Consider the following 25,303-nt stretch of genomic DNA (forward strand, 5'->3'; position numbering starts at 1 on the left):
TGACTCAACTCTTGCTATGTGGTTAGACTTTACTGTAGCTACACGGTGTGACTCAACTCTAGCTACATGGTGAGACTTTACTGTAGCTACACGGTGTGACTTTACTGTAGCTAAACAATGTGACTCAACTCTAGCTACGTGGTGAGACTTTACTGTAGCTACACGGTGTGACTCAACTCTAGCTACATGGCGAGACTTTACTGTAGCTAAACAATGTGACTCAACTCTAGCTACGTAGTGTGACTTTACTGTAGCTAAACAATGTTACTCAACTCTAGCTACGTGGTGAGACTTTACTGTAGCTACACGGTGTGACTTTACTGTAGCTAAACAATGTGATTCAACTCTAGCTACGTGGCGAGACTTTACTGTAGCTACATAGAGTGACTCGACTCTTGCTATGTGGTTAGACTTTACTGTAGCTACCTAGAGTGACTCAACTCTTGCTATGTGGTTAGACTTGACTGTAGCTACATAGAGTGACTCAACTCTAGCTACATGGTGAGACTTTACTGTAGCTACACAGTGCGACTCAACTCTAGCTACGTGGTGAGACTTTACTGTAGCTACACGGTGCGACTCAACTCTAGCTACATGGTGAGACTTTACTGTAGCTACACAGTGCGACTCAACTCTAGCTACGTGGTGAGACTTTACTGTAGCTTACATAGAGTGACTCAACTCTAGCTATGTGGTTAGACTTTACTGTAGCTACATGGTGTGACTCGACTCTAGCTACGTAGTGTGACTTTACTGTAGCTAAACAATGTGACTCAACTCTAGCTACGTGGTGAGACTTTACTGTAGCTACACGGTGCGACTCAACTCTAGCTACGTGGCGAGACTTTACTGTAGCTACACAGTGCGACTCAACTGTAGCTACGTGGTGAGACTTTACTGTAGCTTACATAGAGTGACTCAACTCTAGCTATGTGGTTGGACTTTACTGTAGCTACACGGTGTGACTCGACTCTAGCTACATGGTGAGACTTTACTGTAGCTACACGGTGTGACTCGACTCTAGCTACGTAGTGTGACTTTACTGTAGCTAAACAATGTGACTCAACTCTAGCTACGTGGTGAGACTTTACTGTAACTAAACAATGTGACTCAACTCTAGCTATGTGGTGAGACTTTACTGTAGCTACACAGTGACTCAAATCTAGCTACGAATTGTGACTAAACTGTAGCTACACGGTGTGACTCAACCAGAACTACATGGTGTGACTCAACTTTCATGTTATACAGAACCTGGGACCACATAAAAATCAGCATATAACGTAAGATAAAAAAAAATACAAATACAAATCTTTTACACCACTAAAAGATGTTAAAGAATTTGACAATTTCCTGAATATTCATCACTACATCTTGCAGAGAAAAATGAGTCTCAGTTTCAAATCTCAGTAATAGTAATTCACCTATTAGATAAAAAGAATAAACTGGTTTTTATAGATCCATTGATGTTTCAATAAACAGCTCAATTAGATGTGTTAACACATTAAATGATTTGTACCGAGTCTGCCTCATAACCTTAACACAGATGTGCACTATAAACTTAAAACAAAATAATCAATACAAAAAGCACTGTAAGATTATGCGGTTAATACATATATACTGTACAGGTTCGATAGAAACAGTAACCCGACTCCTCTACCAAATCATCTGTTGATTATATTTGTTCAAATTTACACAAACTCTCCCAAACAGTTAGACTGTATTAAATATCTATATTTATACATTGAACCAAAACAAAATGTAAACATATTCTATGATATCAAACAGTGTCATTCCCCTTTAAAAGTTTTTGATAAATAATCAATGGTGGTTTAAAAATATTGTTGCAAAGTTTAACACCAAGACCAATGCTTATAATGAAATATTTGAGTGTAAAATCTCTACAATGATTAACACTTAGTACGGGTTTCTACACACTACGTTTATTTACATTGTAAGCACACACAAATGTATAGGAGACATAGCACAGTTACCACATACATGTATGTCAGTAGCAAATCACATATATATACATTTGTATAATTATCATTAAACTGGTATTCAAATACCCACAAAAACAGATACCAGGCAATAACATCACATTTCTATACATGTATTATTAATTGTTCATGTTATTTATACAAAAAGACAAAATCTACACTATTTCAAAACATATACCCCTGTGTTATAACACAGGGCTAGCATATATACAAACAACTTTACATTCACATAGCACTTTGGATTAAAGATTGCGATGAGATTACATGTAATTAAGGTGATATGCTACTTTAGGCATCATTTCCTGTGATTTGTATGATTATCTCCCTTACTACAAAAAGTTAGCATTAACAAATCCCATCCCTTACACAATAAGAAAAGTTTACTTATTTCAGATATAATATTAAAACTTAAATAATATGCAATTTATTTTTCAATATAAAGGTAGAATTCATGTTTTTTTTTGTAAATTTATTAAAGAGTACCGGGGTAATTCAAGAGGTGAATAATTTAAGTTACATTTATCCTCAACCCTTTCACCACTGTAGACCAGAATGGACTCATCCAGATTACTGTATGGTAGAATCTAATAAAGTTACCTAGAGGTGAAAGGGCTAATGAAAGAGAGTTATGTCTATAGAGTTGCACTAGAGCTTGTTCTATTGACAACAATATTTAATGACATTACAATCGGAAAGGATGAGACAACCTAGCTAAGTGAGCAAAGATTAGCCAAAGCTTGGGAGTAAAGCATCTAACCAGTCTCATTCTGGAATGTACTTCAAATGCAGACCATGGCCAGCACAACATTAGGATGCATGGACAAATTTTGAATTAACTTGTAGGCATTCTCTAAAATAAAGTGTCAATTCTGCATGCTCAATACAAGCACATTTTGACCGATATGCTAATCATCCTTTTTGGGAAGCACCAGTCTGACAGGGGTTTGATCAAACAGCTTAGGGGCCTGATGCCCAGGGCTAGTCAAGTTTTTGTAACGGTTGGTGAAAATGTTCACAAATTACCTTTAACGCATTCACCCCTGACATTTCATAATGACCTTTTCCAACCTTCGAATGGGAAGAGTTCAAATGTGCTTTCTGGGCCCGGGGTGAATGAGTTCAAATATAAGTTGGGGTAGTATTATTTGTCAAATCTGTCTGCAGGCAAATACATGTACTCTGAATATGAAACTGAACACCCCTGCAGCTAAAGGTAAAAAATAAATTCATCTGTGGATATGTAAGGGAGAATACTACATGGTTTCCAGTTGTCAAACTATAGTCACACTGGTAAAGGGACGTCCCTAGGACAGAAGAAGGATAGAGATCAGTGTACAGATAGAAAAGGGACAAAAATGGGGAGAATCTTAACTACAGGGAAAATACCTCAAGCTCAATATAAGTAAAACTTATCATTAACTATCATGAATCCAATATACTTCATAATAATACCAAATATCAATTGTTATTTGGAACAATTAACGCGAAAATTTGACACAGAAGATCTTTGCAAAACAAAATTTAAAAACATTATAACAAAAACACATCAATCATCATACAATTGCCCTTTTTTTTTAGAAGATTCTAATGTACAAGCTAATGCAGCCTTGTACATTCTGCACAAGCTATCACACTAGAGCTTCTTCTCAACAACCTCGCACTTCTACAAATATCACAGCCATTCAGTAAGTGTTCTTAACATTCATTCACAAGTGAAAAATAGTCGACAGGTACAGACAGAAATAAACTATGGTTATACTGAGCAGGTAAGTGTTTTTCAATCCAACCATATTATCATAATATTTCAAGGTTTTACATCAGTGTCAGACTTGGCTAACACTTAATAATGCCAAGGCCAAGTAACAAAAAATATGTCTTTGTATCATCTTTTGGATTATTTTTTAATCACAATAAAGGCCCTTTCAGAAATCCTGTTACACAGGTTAGACAAAATACATAACCACCATAGCTAGCTAAACGACATAATTTGTATGGACGGTCAGGAATCCACAAGCTTTTATGGTCGATGAATATACTATTTTGTTCAAAAATAATTTCCCCACTTCCCCCAAAATGTTTAACAAGCTAGTTTACATTTATCATCTGCATTAATTATTGAAAGGGCCTTTACAAACCAATCAGAAACTGGTATTAAAATTTCTTAAGGTGATGACATATAAACAAAAAAAGACGATTATTAACAGTAATAAAACAATCTTTAAGAGTATTTAAACAATACACAGGACACACAGTGTCATGATATTTCAAGTGATTTGTTATGTAATGTATGGAAAGGCGGTGCAACATCCTTCATGCAAAGTGCTTCATGCTACATGCTTTATGCGAAACGTGTTAGGTGTGTTTGCATTTCGCAAGACGCATGTTCGCATGCAGAATGTTGCATGAAGCACTTTCACATGAGGCATGTCATACTGGCGTTCCACAGTAATGTGACTTTGATCAAGTTAGAATCACAGTATCCGTTCCTGTGGCAGAAATTGATCAGGTAGAAAGTTCAAAGTTCAACTTTCTGTAAGTGAAATGCCTCATATGAATATTGATTAATTAATTATGCATCTATAAGGAAAAAAAATCTCACAATTTCAATGTCAAGGCACATATATGGGTAGCAACTTTCCCCAATAATCTCCCAGTGTCTACAGGAAATTTTACATTGTGTCTTAGGCATTTATCAACACTATGGCAACAGGTTCAGCAAAACATATACATACAAAATATTCACTCCATAAATGTGAACGCACCCTTCCTTCATCTTCAACACTTCAAAAGCAGCTAGTTTAGCACATGTAATGGTATTGGGTTGTGATCATTGTCTATGAAATTTATTTTTTTACAATGTATTGCTTTTAGTAGCACCAACAGTACACATTCTACAAAACCACTGTCAAGTTGTCAAGTATTTCTCCTTACATCTTCTTGTGCATACCTGTATACATGTTTACATCAGTGACAAAAGCACCAACCTGAGTGAATTAGTCAGACATGGAATGGTTCTATCAACTGCCTGGGGAATTATATTATTTATTACGACCCATGAAAAATCATAGGGGGAGGGGGGNNNGGGGGGGCAATGATTGTAACAAAAGAGAAAGCAGAATGTGGGGGAAGGGAGATTCTAACAAATGAGAAAGCAGAATTCATTTTGGTGGATGTGGGGTGGGGTGAGGTGGTTTTAACTACATGTGAGAAAACGATAGGTTCCAGGCTAAATGGACTAACATAAGCAACACTCACAAAGGCAGATGTGTGGGAGGGAAATGTGATTGTGTAATGTCTTTTTTTTCAAAATTCTGCAATAGGGTATACTAGACAGCTGTTTTTCTTTGATAATTTTCACCGTTGGAGTAGGGTGTGGACAATAACTGAAATATGGGCAATGAATAGAACCGTTATAGTAATTATGTAGATATAGCATTGCTGCATGGACAACGTACAACATATAACTGTATATCAGGAACACTTTTAGCACAGTCAAATTTTCACCGTTCAAAGGCAAAATCTATGTTCGCCCAATATCAAATCTGCCCTTCACATCTTATTACTCTGTTATAGATTTGATGTATAATGTTGTTGACAAATGTTTGCTGTTATTATAAATTTGCTCTCATTACTGATTGCGAAAAATTGAACTGCAGTGAAAATATCCCCGTATACAGTATATAGATGTTTAGAGGGTACCCTTCTCCCATCTCACACAGTAATTTAAACAAAAATACGGAGATCAGCAACATTCCCGTTCCTAATGGTAACGAGTGTGACAACCTACCTAAGGCACCAATTGTAACATTTTCCGAGACACTGTTTTCCTGAGATTTTAACATTTAACACACTTTTTTACTTACTTTAAAGAAATACATTTGTATGTCAATACTCGTTCAGATTTCATTCCATTCAGTTAGAAACTTAAAGTTTACTAAAATCAAACAGCTAAAACTGTTACCACTTTCTTTCACTTATCTAACAAAGTAAGAAAATCATTATCCTCTCGAATTTATCTTAGGACTCCTGAGCAGTTATATAGCAGATACAATATAATATTTACCCATATGTTGGTAAATAAGGACAGAGATTATTGTGATTCATGATCACTAATTAAAACAAAAATACTATCAGGTATATCTCTGATATTTTATAAGCAGTGTATTGTTACTAGTGTGTACTTGAATATGGTTAATTCACTGCGGTCACGAGTCATATTTTTTCCTAAAGCATAATTTATCTATATTTCCTTTGACTACCAAAATTAACCTTGACTTCTCTGTATGAGACATTTATAACCTGAGAGAAACAGGCCCTACAGATGGAGCATATCAGACATATTGAGGAGCAACCTTGAGCCCAGGGTCCTTGCTACGATCGTACGAGTCAACATTCCACTCCGTGTTGTGCACTATGAACTTCATGCATAGTTTGTAGACTGTGTGCTTGGCCTTTATTTCTACTGTCATTGCGATGAAGAAAGCCACGAAAAACATGACACCACACGCCAGGGTGATGATTTCCTCCAGCGTTAGCTCCACCTTGTTCTTGGGAAACTTGGTTATCTGCCCTTTGTCCGATAAAAAGCACATCACTGTAGCTATTGCACAGCCAATCATTATGAGGAGATTCAGAAAGAATATGATATGGAGTATCTTGTCTCTTGTGTTCACTTTTGGCCACCTCCAGTTCTTGAACTAGAAAATAAAAGAGTGATCATGATAATACATTTTATTTAGGCAGTATTTATGGAATTGTAAGAGTATTTCCAATTTCCATAACAAATTTCAGAGTTTTGGTCATTTTGCATACCGGTACCAAAACAACTGGTTTCACAGTTTGTCTACTTTTATACATCTGTGTCTGTAGTGTTATGCTGAGAACAATGTTTTTAATGTACACCATTGAATGTATTTATAATTATAAACATTATACATCCCATGCATGAAACTTAGGAATATTTATTCAGATAAATTTGAACAAAGTCTTTTTAAAATTATTGGTTTAGATTCATCATGACTAAGTCTACCTACAAGATGTCAAAGGATGAAAAATATTTTCTTGTAAAAATGTTATTAAAAGTAAGTAAACTCTAAGACATGCTGACATATATTTTCACAAAAAAGAAACACCATACAGGTTTATATGTACAGTTAATAACACTTTTACCAAAAAATATTTTTCATCCTTTGACATCTTGTAAGTAGACTTAGTCATGATGAATCTAACCCAATGATTTTAAAAAGCATACAAATTGATATTAATTATATTAATAAACAGCTAATCATGTGAACCTCTTTCCTCACACTAAAATATTCAGTACACATGTACCAGGTATTTGGTATTGTCAGCCGCCAACCGCATTAAAATAGTTTTTGGGTTTTTTTACTATCTCACTTGATAAGTGCATCATGGCTAAACACATGAGATTGCATAATATTTCAGACAAGAAACTGGGTTCTAAGCTCGTATTTGCATAAAACTGACCCACATTCTCTCAAAAGTGTACTTGACCACAGCTAATCCTCTCACAGATGTAATACATCTCTATTGTAATGAAGCTTAACCGTGATTTTTAAACCTAGCTTTTACACCAGCCTGTTCCGACATGAATAGGGAATATATCGCATTATTTTATGGAAATTGTGAAGATGATCCTGACTTTCCTTCAGTTTGGGAAAATAAGGCACTTTTTAGCTAGGAGAAACAGCCTGTATTCGGCTGTAAAGCTAGGTAAATTAAATCACTGCTTCAATTTGATTAAGAGTATCAATTTTAAATTCAGGTACATGTATCTGATCAGTGCCAGAGGGAATGTTACAGTAGAATACATAAAATGTCAAGAATAATAGACACTTTCATGTGTTTGTAAAAGATACCACCAGAGAAATACTCATCCAGGGAGTTACAAATTGAAGTAAAACAGCTCTGCTCAGCTTCACTCCCATCAAGATGGAAAAATTTACCGGGAGGCCTAGGGGTATCATGTATACGTGTACCTATCCTTAAATTACATATAAACATACAAATGAGTTTTTCTCCCAAATTACATTTTATATAAGGACTGTTCAGCTGTCAAATCTAGTTTACCTTGAAGCGCTTGTGTCTGTGAAACTGGTAGTGGCAGAGTTCACAACGCGGCTGCTTCTTCGTCTTCCTGGTCGATATATCGATCCACCTCTGCAACAGAATTGAAAAAGTTATTAACCAGTGTAAGGTCAAGGTCAAATCATAGTCAAATCATACTGGACTAGCTGGTACACATACATGTACAAATACAGCCAAAGTGTTGGTCAAGGTCACATCAGTGTTTGATAATACTGTTCATATATACCTGTGCATATTGATTATATATCCAGTCAAAGTATGGTCGCACTTATCCTGGTATAGTTCATCAATGCAAAAGAATTTATAAGAATTTCATCATTCTGTATGATTTTCCCATATAAACACACACTGACCAACTTAAATTACTTAGTTTTTATTAAGGTTTTGCTAAGAAAATGATATGTACCCATGCCAGTATAGAGGCTTTATGCAGGTAGCATGTTTATTTGTATCTACTATCTGTCTCAATTGAGTGTTCAGTCTGGGCCATATGCCAGATCAAATATAATAGGTCTCACGGAGTGACAAGTCAGGGCCAGACCAACCATATATATATACTATATAAATACGTCTCACAGAAGTGACCACACTTGTTAAGGGCCATAACATGTCCACATGTAAAGTATGTACATGTACTAATTTATATCCTTAGAGACCAGTTCATGTCTATAGTACAGTGGTATAAAATGCAAGATCAAGCAACCAACAGGGTTAGGTCGTATAATGTAAAGTGTATGTAATGCTAGAACTCATGAGTGACCTACATAATGAAGCACACTAGTAATACATACACTTTTCATTTCCACTGTACAGACTTTGTATAAACCTACCTACCAAAAAGTATATGCAAATTAAACTTCGAATCAGTTAGCCCAGTTTCCTCTGGCCATGACATCAGACTTCGACACGTCTGCCGGTAGTCAGACATCTATATATCTGTTGAAATATGTAAGTCTGGTGTCAGGGTCAGAGGAAACACGGGATAAGAATCAGTGTGATATATATATATAATGCACCATGATTTTTTAACTGGTGTACTGCACAAACATGTACAGTATTGATTATGTGTGGGGATGTTTTGAGGGAGTAGAATACTATTTGGTGACATATTATTCACTGCATGGTTATAAGATTATAACCAGCCTAATAATATCATATCCGTGATAATGATCCGGTAAGGATACATTGAAAGGATTGGGCTAGATGTATCCTCCAATTCAAGCACTAATTATATAGTGAGCAGGATAGTGACCCTGTGATACTATAAATAGCTACAGTCAAGGGGTCAGATTAACCTATTTAATCCTGGCACATTCCCATAACTTTAAGCTTGTTGTAGTAGTGGTAGATACCTACCAGTTCATATATAAACCTACAAATATGTATTTATCATGTTACTACAGCCTTGGGGCATATATACATATATATATTCTCTATTATACAGAGAATCTCAATTGACAACATTTGTTATTGACATCCCTAGATCAATTTTAGCAATTCATGATGAAATAGCATAGGAGATACATGTGGATATGTTCCAAATAAGCTTAAAGGAAGAAAACAGAATGTGAAATGCAAACCTATTGTCGTCTTTTGTAGTACTGGTAGGGGACTAAGTAACTGTTTTTGATAAATTAAACATTCTGCATCAACTCGAGGTCCTAAACAGACGTCCTGCCTATTTTGATTTGCTGTACATGTAGAACATACTGAAGCTGTTTAATTACCTCAGCTGATCATGATCAGCATCCCTAATCTTACTAACTAAACAATAACTGGATCCTTACAAGGCCTACATATGTATCAGTTGTGGAAATGCCATAACACTAACAGCAATTAATGCCTGTTGTTGTCAATATGTGTGTTACCCAGGGCTGCAGCAGGCTGAGGAGGAGCCAGATGTTAGGATTCCAGAGTGAAGGCTAATACTGTACTGAAGCTAACACACCCACTCTCTACTCTCGTACTGTACCTAGTCCTTGTCTGCCGGCTGACCGATTTATGTACCGAGCCTCTCAACACAAAACATTTCAGCTATTTTTAAAACACCATAACATGTTCCCATTCAACTTTACATATACATCTAGTACAACATAGTTAAATGTGTATATCTATATTATATATGTTTATATTATCTACTTATATCTATATTATATATATGTTTATCTACTTGTATCTATACTATATATATGTTTATATTATCTACTTGTATCTATATTATACATATGTTTATATTATCTACTTGTATTTATATTATATATATATGTTTTATATTATATATATGTTTATCTACTTGTATCTATATTATATATATGTTTATATTATCTACTTGTATCTATATTATATATATGTTTATATTATCTACTTGTATTTATATTATATATATATGTTTTATATTATATATATGTTTATCTACTTGTATCTATATTATATATATGTTTATATTATCTACTTGTATCTATATTATATATATGTTTATATTATCTACTTGTATTTATATTATATATATATATGTTTATATTATCTCCTTGTATTTATTCATATATATATGTTTATCTACTTATATCTATATTATATATATATGTTTATCTACTTATATCTATATTATATATGATTATCTAATTTGAAACAAGTATTCTTGAAAGACTAATTGAAAAGAGACAATAGATAATTAAACAGTACTTATACATGTACACTGATATGTATACATCATTCTCAGTAAAGGTTCTGTGAAGCTGCTGGTTTATAGAAGTGGAGAACCAGTGATAAACTATATAGTACATAACTGTGGCCAAGGAATCCTAAGTGTAGCCATTTATTATGACTACATCCGACATGCAAACATGCCACATATCGTATCACATACAGGTTTTTAGTGCCGTTGTTTACTATATGTATCGCTGCTATTTCCAGACCTACGTGACCACAATTCACCTTCGTGTGCTTTAATATATCGATATATATCATTGGTCCTGTAATACAAACACATGTATACATCCGTACCACTGATATTATACATAACCTTGTCAACCAAAAATATACCACAAGGCACATTTCTGTCAGGGCTAGCAATATTTACTACGAAAATGCAGGGTGCCATGCAGGGCTAGTAAAAAATTTACAAGATATGCCTGCTGGTTGGTACTTTTCTAGTGTAAACATGATTTTATGCATCCCTGCATATCTATTTAACCAAACAGTTATATATATCCTACATTTACAATGACTTTGTAAACCAAACACTGTTGTATCTTGATCAATTGACCATTTTTGAAGCCATATAGCTAGGTATATGACTACATTTATATATCTAATGACTAAGTACATGGTCCACAGCTATTTCTATAATTCTCAATATTTATATACATATGTTAATGAGTAAAATAACAATTATACATTCTCAATCAGATCTCCAATACAACTTTTACATGTGCATTGTGTAAGGATTGTATACAACTTCAAGCTTCTCCATACACAGTTGTAATAATAAACACTGAGGCCAAGTTAAGTCTATAGAGCAATCCTAAACCAGCTGTGTATATGATATTTATATGTAATCTTGGCCGACAGCCAAACACAGGACAGTATACTTAAAAATCTCTGTGTAAGTAGAAGGAGCAGTGTCTGAGAAAAAAACAGATGTTGCCCCTTATACTTAAGAATCCAGTTTTAAACTATATACATGTACATTACACTAATCTTAAATTTTAATCCAAGTACTCATGTCACACTTCTAATTCTATTGAAAGGAAAAATGTCCAATCACTGTAATTCATAAACACCTGTAAACAATCTAATACCAGTGATATGCAATACCTGTATACAATCTAATACCAGAAACATACAATACCTGTATACTGTCTAATACCTGTATACTGTCTAATACCTGTATACTGTCTAATACCTGTGATACACAATACCTGTATACTGTCTAATACCAGTGATACACAACACCTGTATACTGTCTAATACCAGTGAAACACAATACCTGTATACTGTCTAATACCTGTGATACACAATACCTGTATACTGTCTAATACCAGTGATACACAACACCTGTACACTGTCTAATACCAGTGATACACAATACCTGTATACTGTCTAATACCAGTGATACACAATACCTGTATACTGTCTAATACCTGTGATACACAATACCTGTACACTGTCTAATACCAGTGATACACAATACCTGTATACTGTCTAATACATGTGATACACAATACCTGTATACTATCTCATTATTTCAAACTTTCAATAAAAAAATATTTCACTTTCAAAACAAATTGTTATCAAGCCTGACCAAATTTCATGCCTATCCATGCTACACTGTACATGAAACACTGGAATTTTTACAGATTACTGCTGAAGGCCAAAACCTGGCTGCATTGTTGTGATGGGTACATACAGTTGTTTTCGATACCTTTTCTGACATTTTGTCAGGATAGTTTAATGGATGATTTTAAAGTTAAATTTTGACGTGTTGCATTCTTGATAAATTGAATCATGTATAAAAATAGAGTAAAATGTTACATGTTTTATTAATTACAGTAGATATTATTATAGTGATTGTATTAAAACAATTCAACAATGCATTTTGTACCATAATTTATTAATTAACATCACTAATAACCTTGTTTTGTCAAATACTAATTTTCTCACTTTTTCTCTCAAAACACCCTGATGAAGATTTTTTGTACAAGTAATTTCAAATATTTTAAGTGACTCCCAAAACTATGTGAAGTACCATGGTATATTTTGTGATTGATGACTTGTACTGTATCCAACAGTAAGCCATATCTGGTAATATTAAAGCACACCCATATCTATTACAGTTCAGCAGAAATGTAAACAAATGATATTTCATTGTCCTGTAATAAGCCATCCCATATCTATTACAGTTCAGCAGAAATGTAAACAAAAGATATTTCATTGTCCTGTAATAAGCCCATCCATATCTATTAAAGTTCAGCAGAAATGTAAACAAAAGATATTTCATTGTCCTGTAATAAGCCCACCCATGTCTATTACAGTTGAGCAGAAATGGAAACAAATGATATTTTATTGTCCTGTAATAAGCCCACCCATATCTATTACAGTTCAGCAGATATGTAAACAAATGATATTTCATTGTCCTGTAATAAGCCCAACCGCCAACTTTGAGTCAGAAACTAAGTGTTGGCCCCTGAGCTTATCACAGACTAATATGATAATTACCTTCAAACATGTGTAATGGATGAAGCCTAGTGTTCCAGAACATCTACAAGGAGAGAAGAGCGGATCGGCTATGTCTCCGGGTAGTTGACAGATCCTGCAAATTGGCAGAAGGTCTGTCCCTGTGACGGATGCTTCTCTGGAGTAGAACAACTTTTTCTGAGGTAAGGGTGTAAGGTTGGCACTGCTCATGCTTATAGTGCCGATAGTGTGGATACTCGCAACAGTCAAGTTTGAGCTTGCTACCTGAGCAAGGTTCAACACATTGAAATCAGGTTCCTCCATTTCTTCTGTATTTGTCTTCATGAATAACACATTCCTGAAAGTACACAAGTTTTGTATGCAAGTTTACCTGGCTTTGTAACAACGTTAACTAATTATATAACAGTGAGCATGTACTGACAGTCATATGACTACAAATTTCATTGATAAACAATATATTACACAATCATAAATTTTAAAACTATTTTAAACAGTCTGGCAAACGCTGCCACGTATCGGAACAGTGCCTTCTATCACACCTCCATGGATTCTATTGCTTGAAGATGCTCTGGACTTCATTGCTGACCGCATATCAATTGGTAGGTCAAAATGTTATATTGTATCCTCAAAATCAGACCAGACTAGATTCACTTTCGTGATGCATATACATACCAACTCAGTGGTAAAGCAGATTTGAGATGGTGACTTCCAGATGAGTTCAAGTCCGATTTATAACGAGAATAATGTTGAAAAATTTCCTTTTTTAAACAAAATGTCAGACTTGAACTAGCAAGAGGTCAGTCACACCTGAAGTCACTCAGGACGAAACACAGCAGCTAGATGATGTATTTGTATGCATTCCTGTATAGCATAACCTGTAATACAGCACACCATATGGCCTTTATATGGGGAAATAAAACAGTAACCTGGTACAATATATCAATATATACTATTAAATGCAGGCATTGGATTGGTCTAGTCTTAAATGTACCAGCAGCACCAGTGGCAGATCCAGACAGGGCCTGCAGGCCACGCCACCGTCAGCCCTGGAAATTCACGTTTTTCATAATTAAAGTGATAATATGCATATACATGTACATGCATTGGTGTTGAAAATGAAATTCTTCAGTGTAATGGGCCTTTCCTTTCTGAAATCCTGGATACACGGCAAACTACTATACTTTTAGGAAAATACAATATCATACACATATATATGTTAAGTAAGCACTGTACAAATGATAACAAAAATCTAGGTCAGCATTTTATTATTAAATGGGAATATATATAACGGTAAAAATTGTTAAATGTCAATGCGATTGTAAAAATGCAAATAAAACAAAACACTGAAGATTTGATCTCCTAAGTAATTTTGTCCATTTTTAGGCTTTTCAGGCGATTATTCTCCCGAAAAGCCCCAAGATGGGCAAAAGCACTAGCAATATTTAGTCTTCTGTGTTTATAGGCCTATATATAGCTAGGACAAATGGCCATAGTACTAGTCTTCTGATTGGTAAGAATTTATTTTACATTCACATGCACTATAGATATAAAATTGTGCTGTTAAATACAAAATAGGCCCAATAGAAATATGTACCATATATATATAGGTCCCAGGTTCAAACCCTGACCTGGCCAATGCTCCAGGGGTTAGAGATTTGGCTACCAAGTTATTATAAATATACTTACAGAATGTGTAACATTCTAGGCTGTTGTGTGTCTTATGATTAAGGTTCAAAGACCTTGTTGAAGGGAGGACTGTACAGAAATGGACTTGGATCAATTGCCAGCTCTGGTGGTTATATTAAGAGCTGGCACCTAGCGACATAAAAAGCTTTTATGAAATGAAAAAATCTCCCAAGTTTTGATGAAAGGAAAACTTAACTGTGACATACAATTTATCAACATGCATTTTCTAAACAGAAAAACAAATTTACAAATCAGCTTCATGTTGCTGTACATTTTTCGTGCATTGTCCCCCAATTGCAAGAAGATCAGCTCTCATTAATTTATCTACCATTCTAGTCTGATCTGTGCGACATTGATGCCAACTTGGACTCCTACATATTGTCGGTGTTTTTACATCTTACATGTAGTATAATTCACACTACCTTTAGTTTTTTATCAAACAATACCATAATTATCACTGAGACAATTAACATGGGATTTGAGAATGTAAAAGAGTGCATGACCCCAATTATAACATGAATTCTAGGTCATGACACTATCAATATTCTCACATACAGTGACGTGCCATAAGTCTTATACATAAAGATTGAAAACTACATTAATTTGTTACCTTGTCATCATAATTAAGTGTAACTTGATGACCTATATAATATATATCATTCTTTTCATTTTAGCTTTAATTTGTGACTCATTAAAACAAATATAACAACTGCACTGGCTACGGTTAGGTAACGTTGTTTCGTCCCAAATCCCGTTCGCCCTAAGGGTTGTTTCGCCCCAAAACCTGTTCGCCCTAAGGGTTGTTTCGCCCTAAAAAAAAAAAAATCTTTAAGTCATAAATATCATGTTAAAAGTTAAAAAAAAAAATTATCTTTCTCTTGAATCCAGATATAATATACATATAATTAGGTGCCGGAAGATAAAGAACGAACCTGTACATACTAATATCCGGAATATACTGCACATTACAACCAGTAATGTTGTTCTTTATAAAATGCACCTGTACATGTTTTAACGTTATGGATATGTAACGAAATTAAATTAATTTCTCTAAGTACATAGATACGTAAAATATATAGATAAGATATGGACATATAATGAAACTAAATTAGTTTCTAATTTTTTAATTAATATGCATATAAAAAATGTATTGGTCGGTACTATCAAAACTTCTCAAAATGATCTCCAATTAGCAAAAAACAACACGGACGTGCGCCGAAATCAAGTAAAGAAAACATCGTCATACGGCGACGATTATGTGTACACTTGACTAAATGTGTTAACACGGAAAAATAATATTGTTGTATACCCCGCAATGTTATTAAAATTACACCATTTTTGTTTCATTTCATAATGTAATCCGATTTTTGCTTTACAATGTACACATCAACACAAAACACATATTTTTTTTAATAAAACTGATTTTAATAATATGAAAGACTAAGAAGACTTACTTTGTGACTTAAAACAAATAAGAATGAAAAGAAAATACCCAACAATGTTTCGCCCTAAAATTTTTGTTTTAGGGCGAAACAACCTAGGGCGAACGGGATTTGAGGCGAAACAACCCGGAACCCTATGGTTAGAGCATCTGTCTAAGGGTTTTGATGTCATCAGTTTTTTGTACATCATAATAAAACTTGTCAGGAGTTCAAAGCCCTGGCATGCCAGTTCGATCCTGATCTTGACTCTCGAATGCATATAGTAGCAGAGTCATGAAACGCAAGATAAAATACTAATCTAGATTGGTCAGTATGCTAAAATATACAGTACGCCTATTGCAATATAGGTTAGTATAAATACAATGTAAGCTTACTGTTTTAGTAAAAACCGTGATGACGGTGTAACCATATAGGCCGACTGCAACCAGTGTTTTTGTCATTTATATTTTACGATTTGCATGCATATATGACAACAATAACCTTCTAATACACAAAGAGGGCCAATCTCATGATATTTCCTTATTATTTTTATGAATCAAGTTTGCAATGCTAAATAAATCGGTACGGAATGTCTCACAAAGCACAATGTTTACGTTTTACAGGGGCCATTACTGTATGCAAAAACGCAGTTTGTTAAATTATACAAAGAATCTTTGTCTCAAACAAAACTAACGTGTTTATTCACATGTTTACACAAGATAATATAACAATGTTAATGTTTATTTCAACAAGAATACATGAATTAGCTATTCTATGACCACAGTATTAGATTGTTTGCTCAAAATTCAAGTGGTGACCTCGAAAAATCAGCTGTTCGCGATCGGCAGCTGATTGTGCAAGGCTCAGCTCTGCCACCAGTTACAATTCAAAATGTGACAATTGGGCGAAAAAATCTGTTCATAAGGGGGCTTGTCTATAAGCGTAGGTCTCATCTATCTGTGATACGGTGTGACAGTGTGTATGCAACTGCTTACCTTGAATGAGATATAACAATCCGACGCGATCCAGTCCCGTCGACTTTCAGCTGTCACCAGTTTTGGCCGGTTTATATTTGGTCACGTGATCTATGTGTTTACATGCGCTGATCCATCGAAACTGTGGACCGTCTCAAAAAAGGAAATTAGGATAAGTTTGTTTTTTCATTATCGATTGTTTGTGGCTTCTGTCTCACATGAATAATCCCTTGAAATTGTCTTTAACATGTTATGAAGATTACAACTTCATTTATTTTAGTTAAGACCTGTAATCTAAAGTTAGTATATTTTATATGCCGTGATGGTATACATTTTATGCACGCGTTACCTCCCCTGAATAACAATTCCGTTTTCCAGCTACATCTGCATCATGCTAGATTAGCACCATGTTGTCTGAATTTTAATCCTCGTTAAATGCATTAAACGACATTATACGCTCAGCCCATTAATATGGATTATAGAATAAGCAAAATACAGAATAGCTAAGAAGTATGAGTCATGAACTGACGTAAGATTTCAAAATATCTGGTGTGATGCAATTGGCCTATATTAGTCAACTTAATTATAGTTATTAACGAACTATGAAGTAATGCTTTTAACTCATCGTTGTCGACATCATAAGCAAAGAATTATAATTATAACTGATTGACGTACGTCTTTCCGAGACACTTTGTTATGGCAAGCCAAGTTGTCATGTATTCATGGAGCAATGTTGATCCAGTACTTATCCAAATTATATAAGATATCTTATTTAAAGTTTATGAGATATATTATATCTTGTATAAGATGTCTTATATACTTTATAAGATGAGATATCATATATAGGATATATAATAAAGAAAAGTTTATAAGATATATTATAAAGTATATTAGATATAAGATATCTTATAAAGTATATTAGATATAAAATATCTTATATAATTTGGTTAAGTACTGGATCAACATTGCTCCATGAATAAATGACAACTTGGCTTGCCATACGTTAAGTGTTCTAGCGTTGGAATACATAAAAAGAAAGACATTTCATTTTCCAATGTAAACTTTATGTCAAAGTTGCCGAGGAATCTTAAATTATAGTTGCTTAATTACAGTCTTTTGGTTGGTTTGCAGTTTTCTATAAAGGTGGACGTACAATGATTAGCTGTGCGAGAATTTTTAAATGACAGCTATTTCAGCAGTTTAAGAGTCGAGTCAAATAACATCTTTAATAACTGTTTAACGGTTATGGAAATACATTTTGGACTTCTATCATAAAACAAAATCTTCTCAGGAAATCAAGAGTCAAATAACATCTTTATAAACTGTTATATTTGCTGTTTTAACGCGGGTTATGGAAATATAGATTGGACTTCTATCATCAAAAACTCTCCTAATGAAATCAAAATGAGGGTTATCTACGCTATTTATACCGATATTACATATATAATTTAACACACACTATGCACTGAGTTGTGTATACAATTAACCTTTCAAGCTTCTATGCAAATAAAAAATTAAAAGAAAGTTTGTTTCCAACATCACCGAGTATAGTTGCTTGGACGAAACTACAGACAGTACACCGTACGTATATAATATATGCATACCGTGTTAATCTCGGTACATCCCTTAAATACAATGGAAACTTACCTGCTGCAGAGTCCCGGCTTAGATTTCGTACTGACTACAACCACTGCAGACGGGTCTGCGTTTTATTTTAATATCAACGTGTGATCGTGTCTGAATCAATAATATTTTGATTAAAGTTCGGACACTAACCGGAATAAATGGGAAATCAATACATATAACTGACCATTAGTGGTCATTCTCTTTTGACCGGTCGCTGGTACAACATACGAGGTCGCCGACCTTTATCTAACTGTCTAACCTTTATCAGGTTTATGTTTGATCTCAACGGAAAAAGAATGCATGACTGTTATTATTCGTACGACTTCAATAAAATTTGAATTTCAGGAGTTGTTGACTCGTCGTCCTAGGCATCTCATCAGCTATTAATGACAAGTTAAAGGACCTGTCGTACTATCATGTATGTTGAAGTATTTACAACCTAATCTCACATATATCACGGGAATGATCGAACCGTACAGAGACGGAGAGTAGTTAACGCTAAGATATATATACAACATTTTTAACAAAAGTGATTTTCTTATCCAATGAAGAGTAAAATGTAAGCAGACGATACTTGGAATCTTTGTGTAAAAATCGGCGCGGCTGTGAAACAATGACCCTTGATCGATTCACCTACATTTTAAGGTTCAGTAGTTTGCAGGACATTGACATTCGATTTCCGTCATTTATTATGGATTAATGTGCACTAATGTGGCTGTGTTGTATGAAAGGTCGTGGGTATTGAAGGTAATGCTCGGGCGAGCAACATACTTTAAATAGCGTGATTAATATCTGTGCGTGTAAGATGTGTATCTCGTTTATGTAAGCAGTCACGCAGATGCAAATATAATTTCCCCCAAGACCGGAATATCCTCACGGGTCTGGATCAAATCCACAGTGCAACGAATGTTACGTCACAATATCGTCCGTCACTTGACCGACTGTCTCTCCGATTTATGGGGTAGAACTATAATCTATCCCTAGTTTAGGTATGAGGTATAGATAAGGTGACACAAACCCTCGGGATGGACTATCAAGAAAAAACCATCGGGATTAAATATCAAGAAAACCACTTGGGGTAACATATGGAAGAAAACTCGGAGAAAACATCCGATGTTGTTTTTTTCCAGACAAGGAAGCAAATATTCTTTTTCTCTTAACCTGTAGGTCCTGTCACTCGGTAAGCATTGCGTTTGGCAACTTAAGAATGTTCCCCCGAGGGTCCCCATATCGCTCCCAAAACATGAAAGATTTTATCAGTCCACGAAGGATACTTGAGAAATTGTTGTCTCATTTTGAAACAAATGGATTCTGGAATATTTAAATGTTGCATGACGTCACGTCAAATGTGTATTAACGTAACGTCAACATTGCATACAGAGGAATCTTCTCGTCTTGGGGGTAAGATGGAGGACTCTCCTATCTCGGTACAAGATTATTATCATGTTGCCAAACTCTCTGCAAGGCTCGTGTTTGGCATCCAAAATGGGATGAACGATTCCATTAATCTATAACATCTCATGGTCACGCACGTTATAGTCGGGAAAACAATAACGTGACGTCACGGAATCGGGGAAATTCCGATGCCGCAATGCAGACGCTGCCGACATGATGACATTGAAAGCTAAAATAGTTCATTAACCATATAAGCCAGAAAGATGGGGTTTGTTTTGTAGGCAGCTGAGTTTCGTGCCATCGTAATTGTTTGATATGTGCATTCTGCACTGTTTATTTTTCACACACAACTTCTCATTGATTGTAGTGACACTAAGTAAATTTCAAATTGCTGCACTTTTCAACATCTTGCGAAATCCAAGCGTTCCCGGCAAGAGCGGAGCATTTGGATTATATATGTAATCTATAACTCGAAATGGCAAGCAGCATATTTTAATTAAATGCTTCTTGCTCCTTAATCTTAGTTAAAATTGACATAATTTTCCCTATTTTAAATCATGCTGTATCCTGTCATATTTTACACTTTGCTATAGGCCTATTAGCATGTATGTATATACCACTGTTGTAGTGCTGCAACCCTTAATTAGTAGTAATTGTGTAACATACTAGTGTTCATTACTTACACCAAGTTTATACATTTAACTTCAAATATCTACGATTACTTATGTGCTGCATTTGCTTGTCATTTCTTAACTAGCTTTGTAATTAACTGCATGCTGTTTATTCCGTCTTTCTCAAAAAATGGTGACGTTACTCTCACAAACCAATGATGTAAAATACCTGTTCACAAGAGAAGATAACTCTGCAATACGCAAAGACGGAATACATTGTTCATGTTAATTCTTATTTGTATCCAATGTTTGTCGCGAGAATAGCGCTACAGTGCTAATGCATATTGTTTTAAATATGCGACGTGAAGTAAAAAAATCTTGTATCTTGTCTCTTGTAGTCTTCACTTGATTGAAGCCCGATTTCTCCCGATATTATCAGAATCTAATCCGTCATGAAATGAATTTAAGAATGGCGTATTTGCTTTGCTGGGAAACCGTTCCAAAATCATTCTCTCTTACAGATGTTCAAGTCTGTTGTGATTGGCCTCACTGCAAAAGGTATTTAAATTATATAACGATACATATATATGGGGCAAAGAAGTAATTCCAACAGTGTGGACAATTTTAGGTTGTCAAATTTCCGGAGCGAGCCGCTCCTTTTTCAAGACACAGTGAAACAGAACAATTACATGTACATATACATCATATTACAAGAAGATAAAATTGCACGATATATATATATATATATATATATATCAAAACTACACTAGATAACACAGCTTACTATTAGCCAAATCTTACTACGATATATACACGTGTGTTATATATATATATATGGGGCATAATAATAGCTATATTTTCAAATATAGTATAGCAGTTCTATCTTCTTGTAATATGATGCACAAGTACATGTAACTGTTCTGTTTCACTGTGTCTTGATAAAGGAGCGGATCGCTCCGAAATTTTAACAACCTAAGCTTGTCCACACTGTTGGAATTACTTCTTTGCCCCATATACTATTTTAAGTTATCTCTCTGACCTTATACGAACTCTAGACATACCAAGTGAGTACACAACTGTCCGTTATAGCGACCTGTTTTCACCCACGATAAGTTATAGACTTGTAGCGGGGGTCACCTCTCAAATATGCAGACTAGTTTTGTCATACCAATGAACTGATGTAAATGTCCCTGGCATACATGTCCACCATTCTCAGATAAGTTTCCGCTCACTTGTAATGAACCGGTATTTACCATTTTAAGTTTTACAGCCTACTAATTATGAATGTCTCAATTTAGATTTTTAAATGTTTCCCATTTTAACGTTGCCGTCATTGGTTTGGTATCTTGTTTGTTCTTAGTGTTTTTCTGTCTCCATGATAAAACCATTGACTTGAACTGTTGCTTGTTTTACTATCTCCATGGATACATGATTTGATTGGACTGTTGATTGTCTTACTATCTCCATGGTAACATGATTTGATTGGACCGTGATTGTTTAACTATCTCCATGGTAACATGATTTGATTGGACCGTGATTGTTTAACTATCTCCATGGTAACATGATTTGATTGGACCGTGATTGTTTAACTATCTCCATGGTAACATGATTTGATTGGACCGTGATTGTTTAACTATCTCCATGGTAACATGATTTGATTGGACTGTTGATTGTTTTACTATCTCCATGTTAACATGATTTGATTGGACTATTGCTTGTTTTACTATCTCCATGGTTACATGATTTGATTGGACTGTTGATTGTTTTACTATCTCCATGGTAACATGATTTGATTGGACTGTTGATTGTTTTACTATCTCTATGGTTACAGGATTTGATTGGAATGTTGGTTGTTTTACTATATCCATAGTTACATGGTTTGATTGGACTGTTGATTGTTTTACTATCTCCATGGTTACATGATTTGATTGGACTGTTGATTGTTTTACTATCTCCATGTTAGCATGATTGGTTTGGACTGTGGTTGTTTAACCATACAAGATAATTTGATTTTTTGGACTTTGGATCGTTTTGTTATTCCAAGGAATATGCACTGGTCTATTGACCCTAATGTCGTGAGGTTTTTAAGCATGCTCGTACGGTTATTCACGACTTTCTGGTAACGCGAATATTGTAGCAAGTAATTTGACAAAAAGGGCATAGATGTGTACCACTAACGTCAATGATATCATACCTTAAAAATCCATAGAAAATTACATATCACCCTACTTCAGATACAAATGTACCTCAGCCATTTCTTACAGTCATCAGAAACCAGTGCTTCAAAGCTTTTCAATTACAAGCAAACGCTACAATATCTTGATTTAGATGGATAACTCCTCATTCGGTAGTTCATGCTCTACCTCCCCATACAACTATTGTCCTACTGGACATGTAGTAGTAACTGGCAATTTGATTATTATCATAATGCAAAGCTAGGGGAGTTTTTCATGAAGGGCCCTACGTATCGCGAGACTCCAAACATCAACTGGATTGTGAATTTCGAGATACTTATGGATTCTGTAGAGGACTACACCAAAAATTGGCAAACCGAGAGCATGCGGAATAGGTTTCACTGTCAGAGTAAATCCTGAGGGTTCTGAGATTTCTTATAAGTTAAATAGGTTAAGTCCATAATTCCATAAAGAATAAGCTGCTTGAAATCCAAAATGAAAAGAAACCACAATCCTGTATTTCGTGACCTTGATGTCAAAACCACAGTCAACAGGTAGGTATTTATATCCGTAATCTTTGTCTGCAAACATTATTCCATTACCTGCTTGCAAAAGAACTAGGTTTATTACTTGTTAACCAAGAAAACTACCTATACATTTCCCTATATTTTGAAAGTCTTTGTAATACTAGCTTATTACGCTTCAGCATAACAGTCGTTCCGAACACCCATTAATGATAAGGATACGGACCTGTCTCGTTTGCAATGGATTCCGAAATATTCACAAGAATCCTTATAATAATCGTTTTATCATTGGCTTTTCTAGCTGCACATTATCTAAACTTCCTTCCACCATTCCTATTACCGTGGGCACCGTTAAGTCAGGGTCACGGTCGTATTGTGACACCGTATACTCTAGGAGAGGACTTGATGGAGTGTGCATTTTGATGAATTCAAAGGATCTTTTGATCAATTTTGAAGATCCCTACCTCAAAAATGTTTCTTCTATCAGAAAGTTTGACTTTTCGACACTTTACAATGCAGTGCCTCATACCAAACTGAAAGAACGCCTTCATGCTCTTGTTACGAGGGATTTCTTTTCCAAGACAGGCGAGCGGCATTCAAAACATTTGGTTGTAAATTACTTTGGATTTATTTTGTGAAACCTTCAATAAAATCCAAAATGAAATATACTGAGGATGAAGTTGTAAAAATAATTGGCTGACAAGCTATTTGTTGAATACAGTGGCAAGGTTCAAACAGACTGTAGGCATTCCTTTGGGAGCAAACTGTGCTTATCCCTCTCTTGGCCGATTTTCTTTTGTTTTTATATGTCAGGACTTGATACAAAACAAACACATAGCCAGATCCTTCACTTTCATATTCCGCTACGATGTAATCACTCTAAATAAAAAAACAATTCACTGTCATCGTCATATATATAAACTCCATCTCAGCTTGAAATCAAGGACACTACGCATCCTTCTAGTTCAGCATTTTCCTGGATCGTTACTTACAACATGACCAACGAGGACGTTTGACTACTAGATTTTTCGAATTTCCTACGGTGAACTTTCCCTTTCTTGATTGTAATCTCTCTTTTTCCCCCACTTACGATGTTTACATGTCGTAGTTGATTGGGTATTGAAGAGCTTGCTCCAAATATTATGGCTTCCTCGTGATAGATCCAGACTGCTGACGGAACAACTTTGGTTAATGAAAATTATTAACAAAGTTTATGGTCGCTATTATGATCTATAAGGGAAATATGCCATTACTTTGTGTGATATGAAGGTCGACGTTTATAATTATGCTCATAAGTGTGTCATGTTGGTTTGTTTTAACTTCCCCAGTTCTCGATAAGGATGTGAATTTACTTGGATTTGATATAGATTTGATTTACATGGCGGGGGGCGTCTATGAAGCAAAAGACGCTTACCCTTCTTGAACATCTGGTCTTATCATCATTGTATATTTTCAAAGGTCTCCATACAAATCTTTCTTTTACTTGTTTTGCCCTGGTTTCATCAGTTTTAAGTTCAAATTACGGGTTTGCTGTCACTTCGGTATTCTCTTGTGTAATTATTCAGAACCCGCAGACGTTGTACTAAGCGTG

The 25,303-nt window shown here is 35.0% G+C and overlaps 1 protein-coding gene across 1 annotated transcript; it reads right to left on the reverse strand.

Annotated features, from left to right (window-relative positions):
* Positions 1-6: 6 nt before the first annotated feature.
* On the reverse strand, positions 7-17,486 carry LOC110449014 (E3 ubiquitin-protein ligase MARCH8-like). Its single transcript, XM_021495591.1, has 4 exons — positions 17,404-17,486; positions 13,323-13,638; positions 8,088-8,177; positions 7-6,694 (listed from the first exon to the last, which is right to left on the reverse strand). Exons 2-4 carry the CDS (start codon positions 13,623-13,625, stop codon positions 6,329-6,331), a joined length of 759 nt encoding a protein of 252 aa, XP_021351266.1. The 5' UTR covers positions 13,626-13,638; positions 17,404-17,486; the 3' UTR covers positions 7-6,328.
* Between the last annotated feature and the right edge of the window lie 7,817 nt (positions 17,487-25,303).

Source organism: Mizuhopecten yessoensis, unplaced genomic scaffold, assembly GCF_002113885.1.
Source record: "Mizuhopecten yessoensis strain PY_sf001 unplaced genomic scaffold, ASM211388v2 scaffold431, whole genome shotgun sequence".
Lineage (NCBI taxonomy): Eukaryota > Metazoa > Mollusca > Bivalvia > Pectinida > Pectinidae > Mizuhopecten > Mizuhopecten yessoensis.

Excerpts from the sequence above, each read along its gene's own strand:
- LOC110449014 (XM_021495591.1), bottom strand. The coding sequence starts at position 13,625 with ATGAAGACAAATACAGAAGAAATGGAGGAACCTGATTTCAATGTGTTG. Across the intron at positions 8,178-13,322 it reads TCCATTACACATGTTTGAAG|AGGTGGATCGATATATCGAC; the intron begins GTAATTATCATA and ends ATTCTGTTGCAG. Across the intron at positions 6,695-8,087 it reads ACAGACACAAGCGCTTCAAG|TTCAAGAACTGGAGGTGGCC; the intron begins GTAAACTAGATT and ends TTTATTTTCTAG.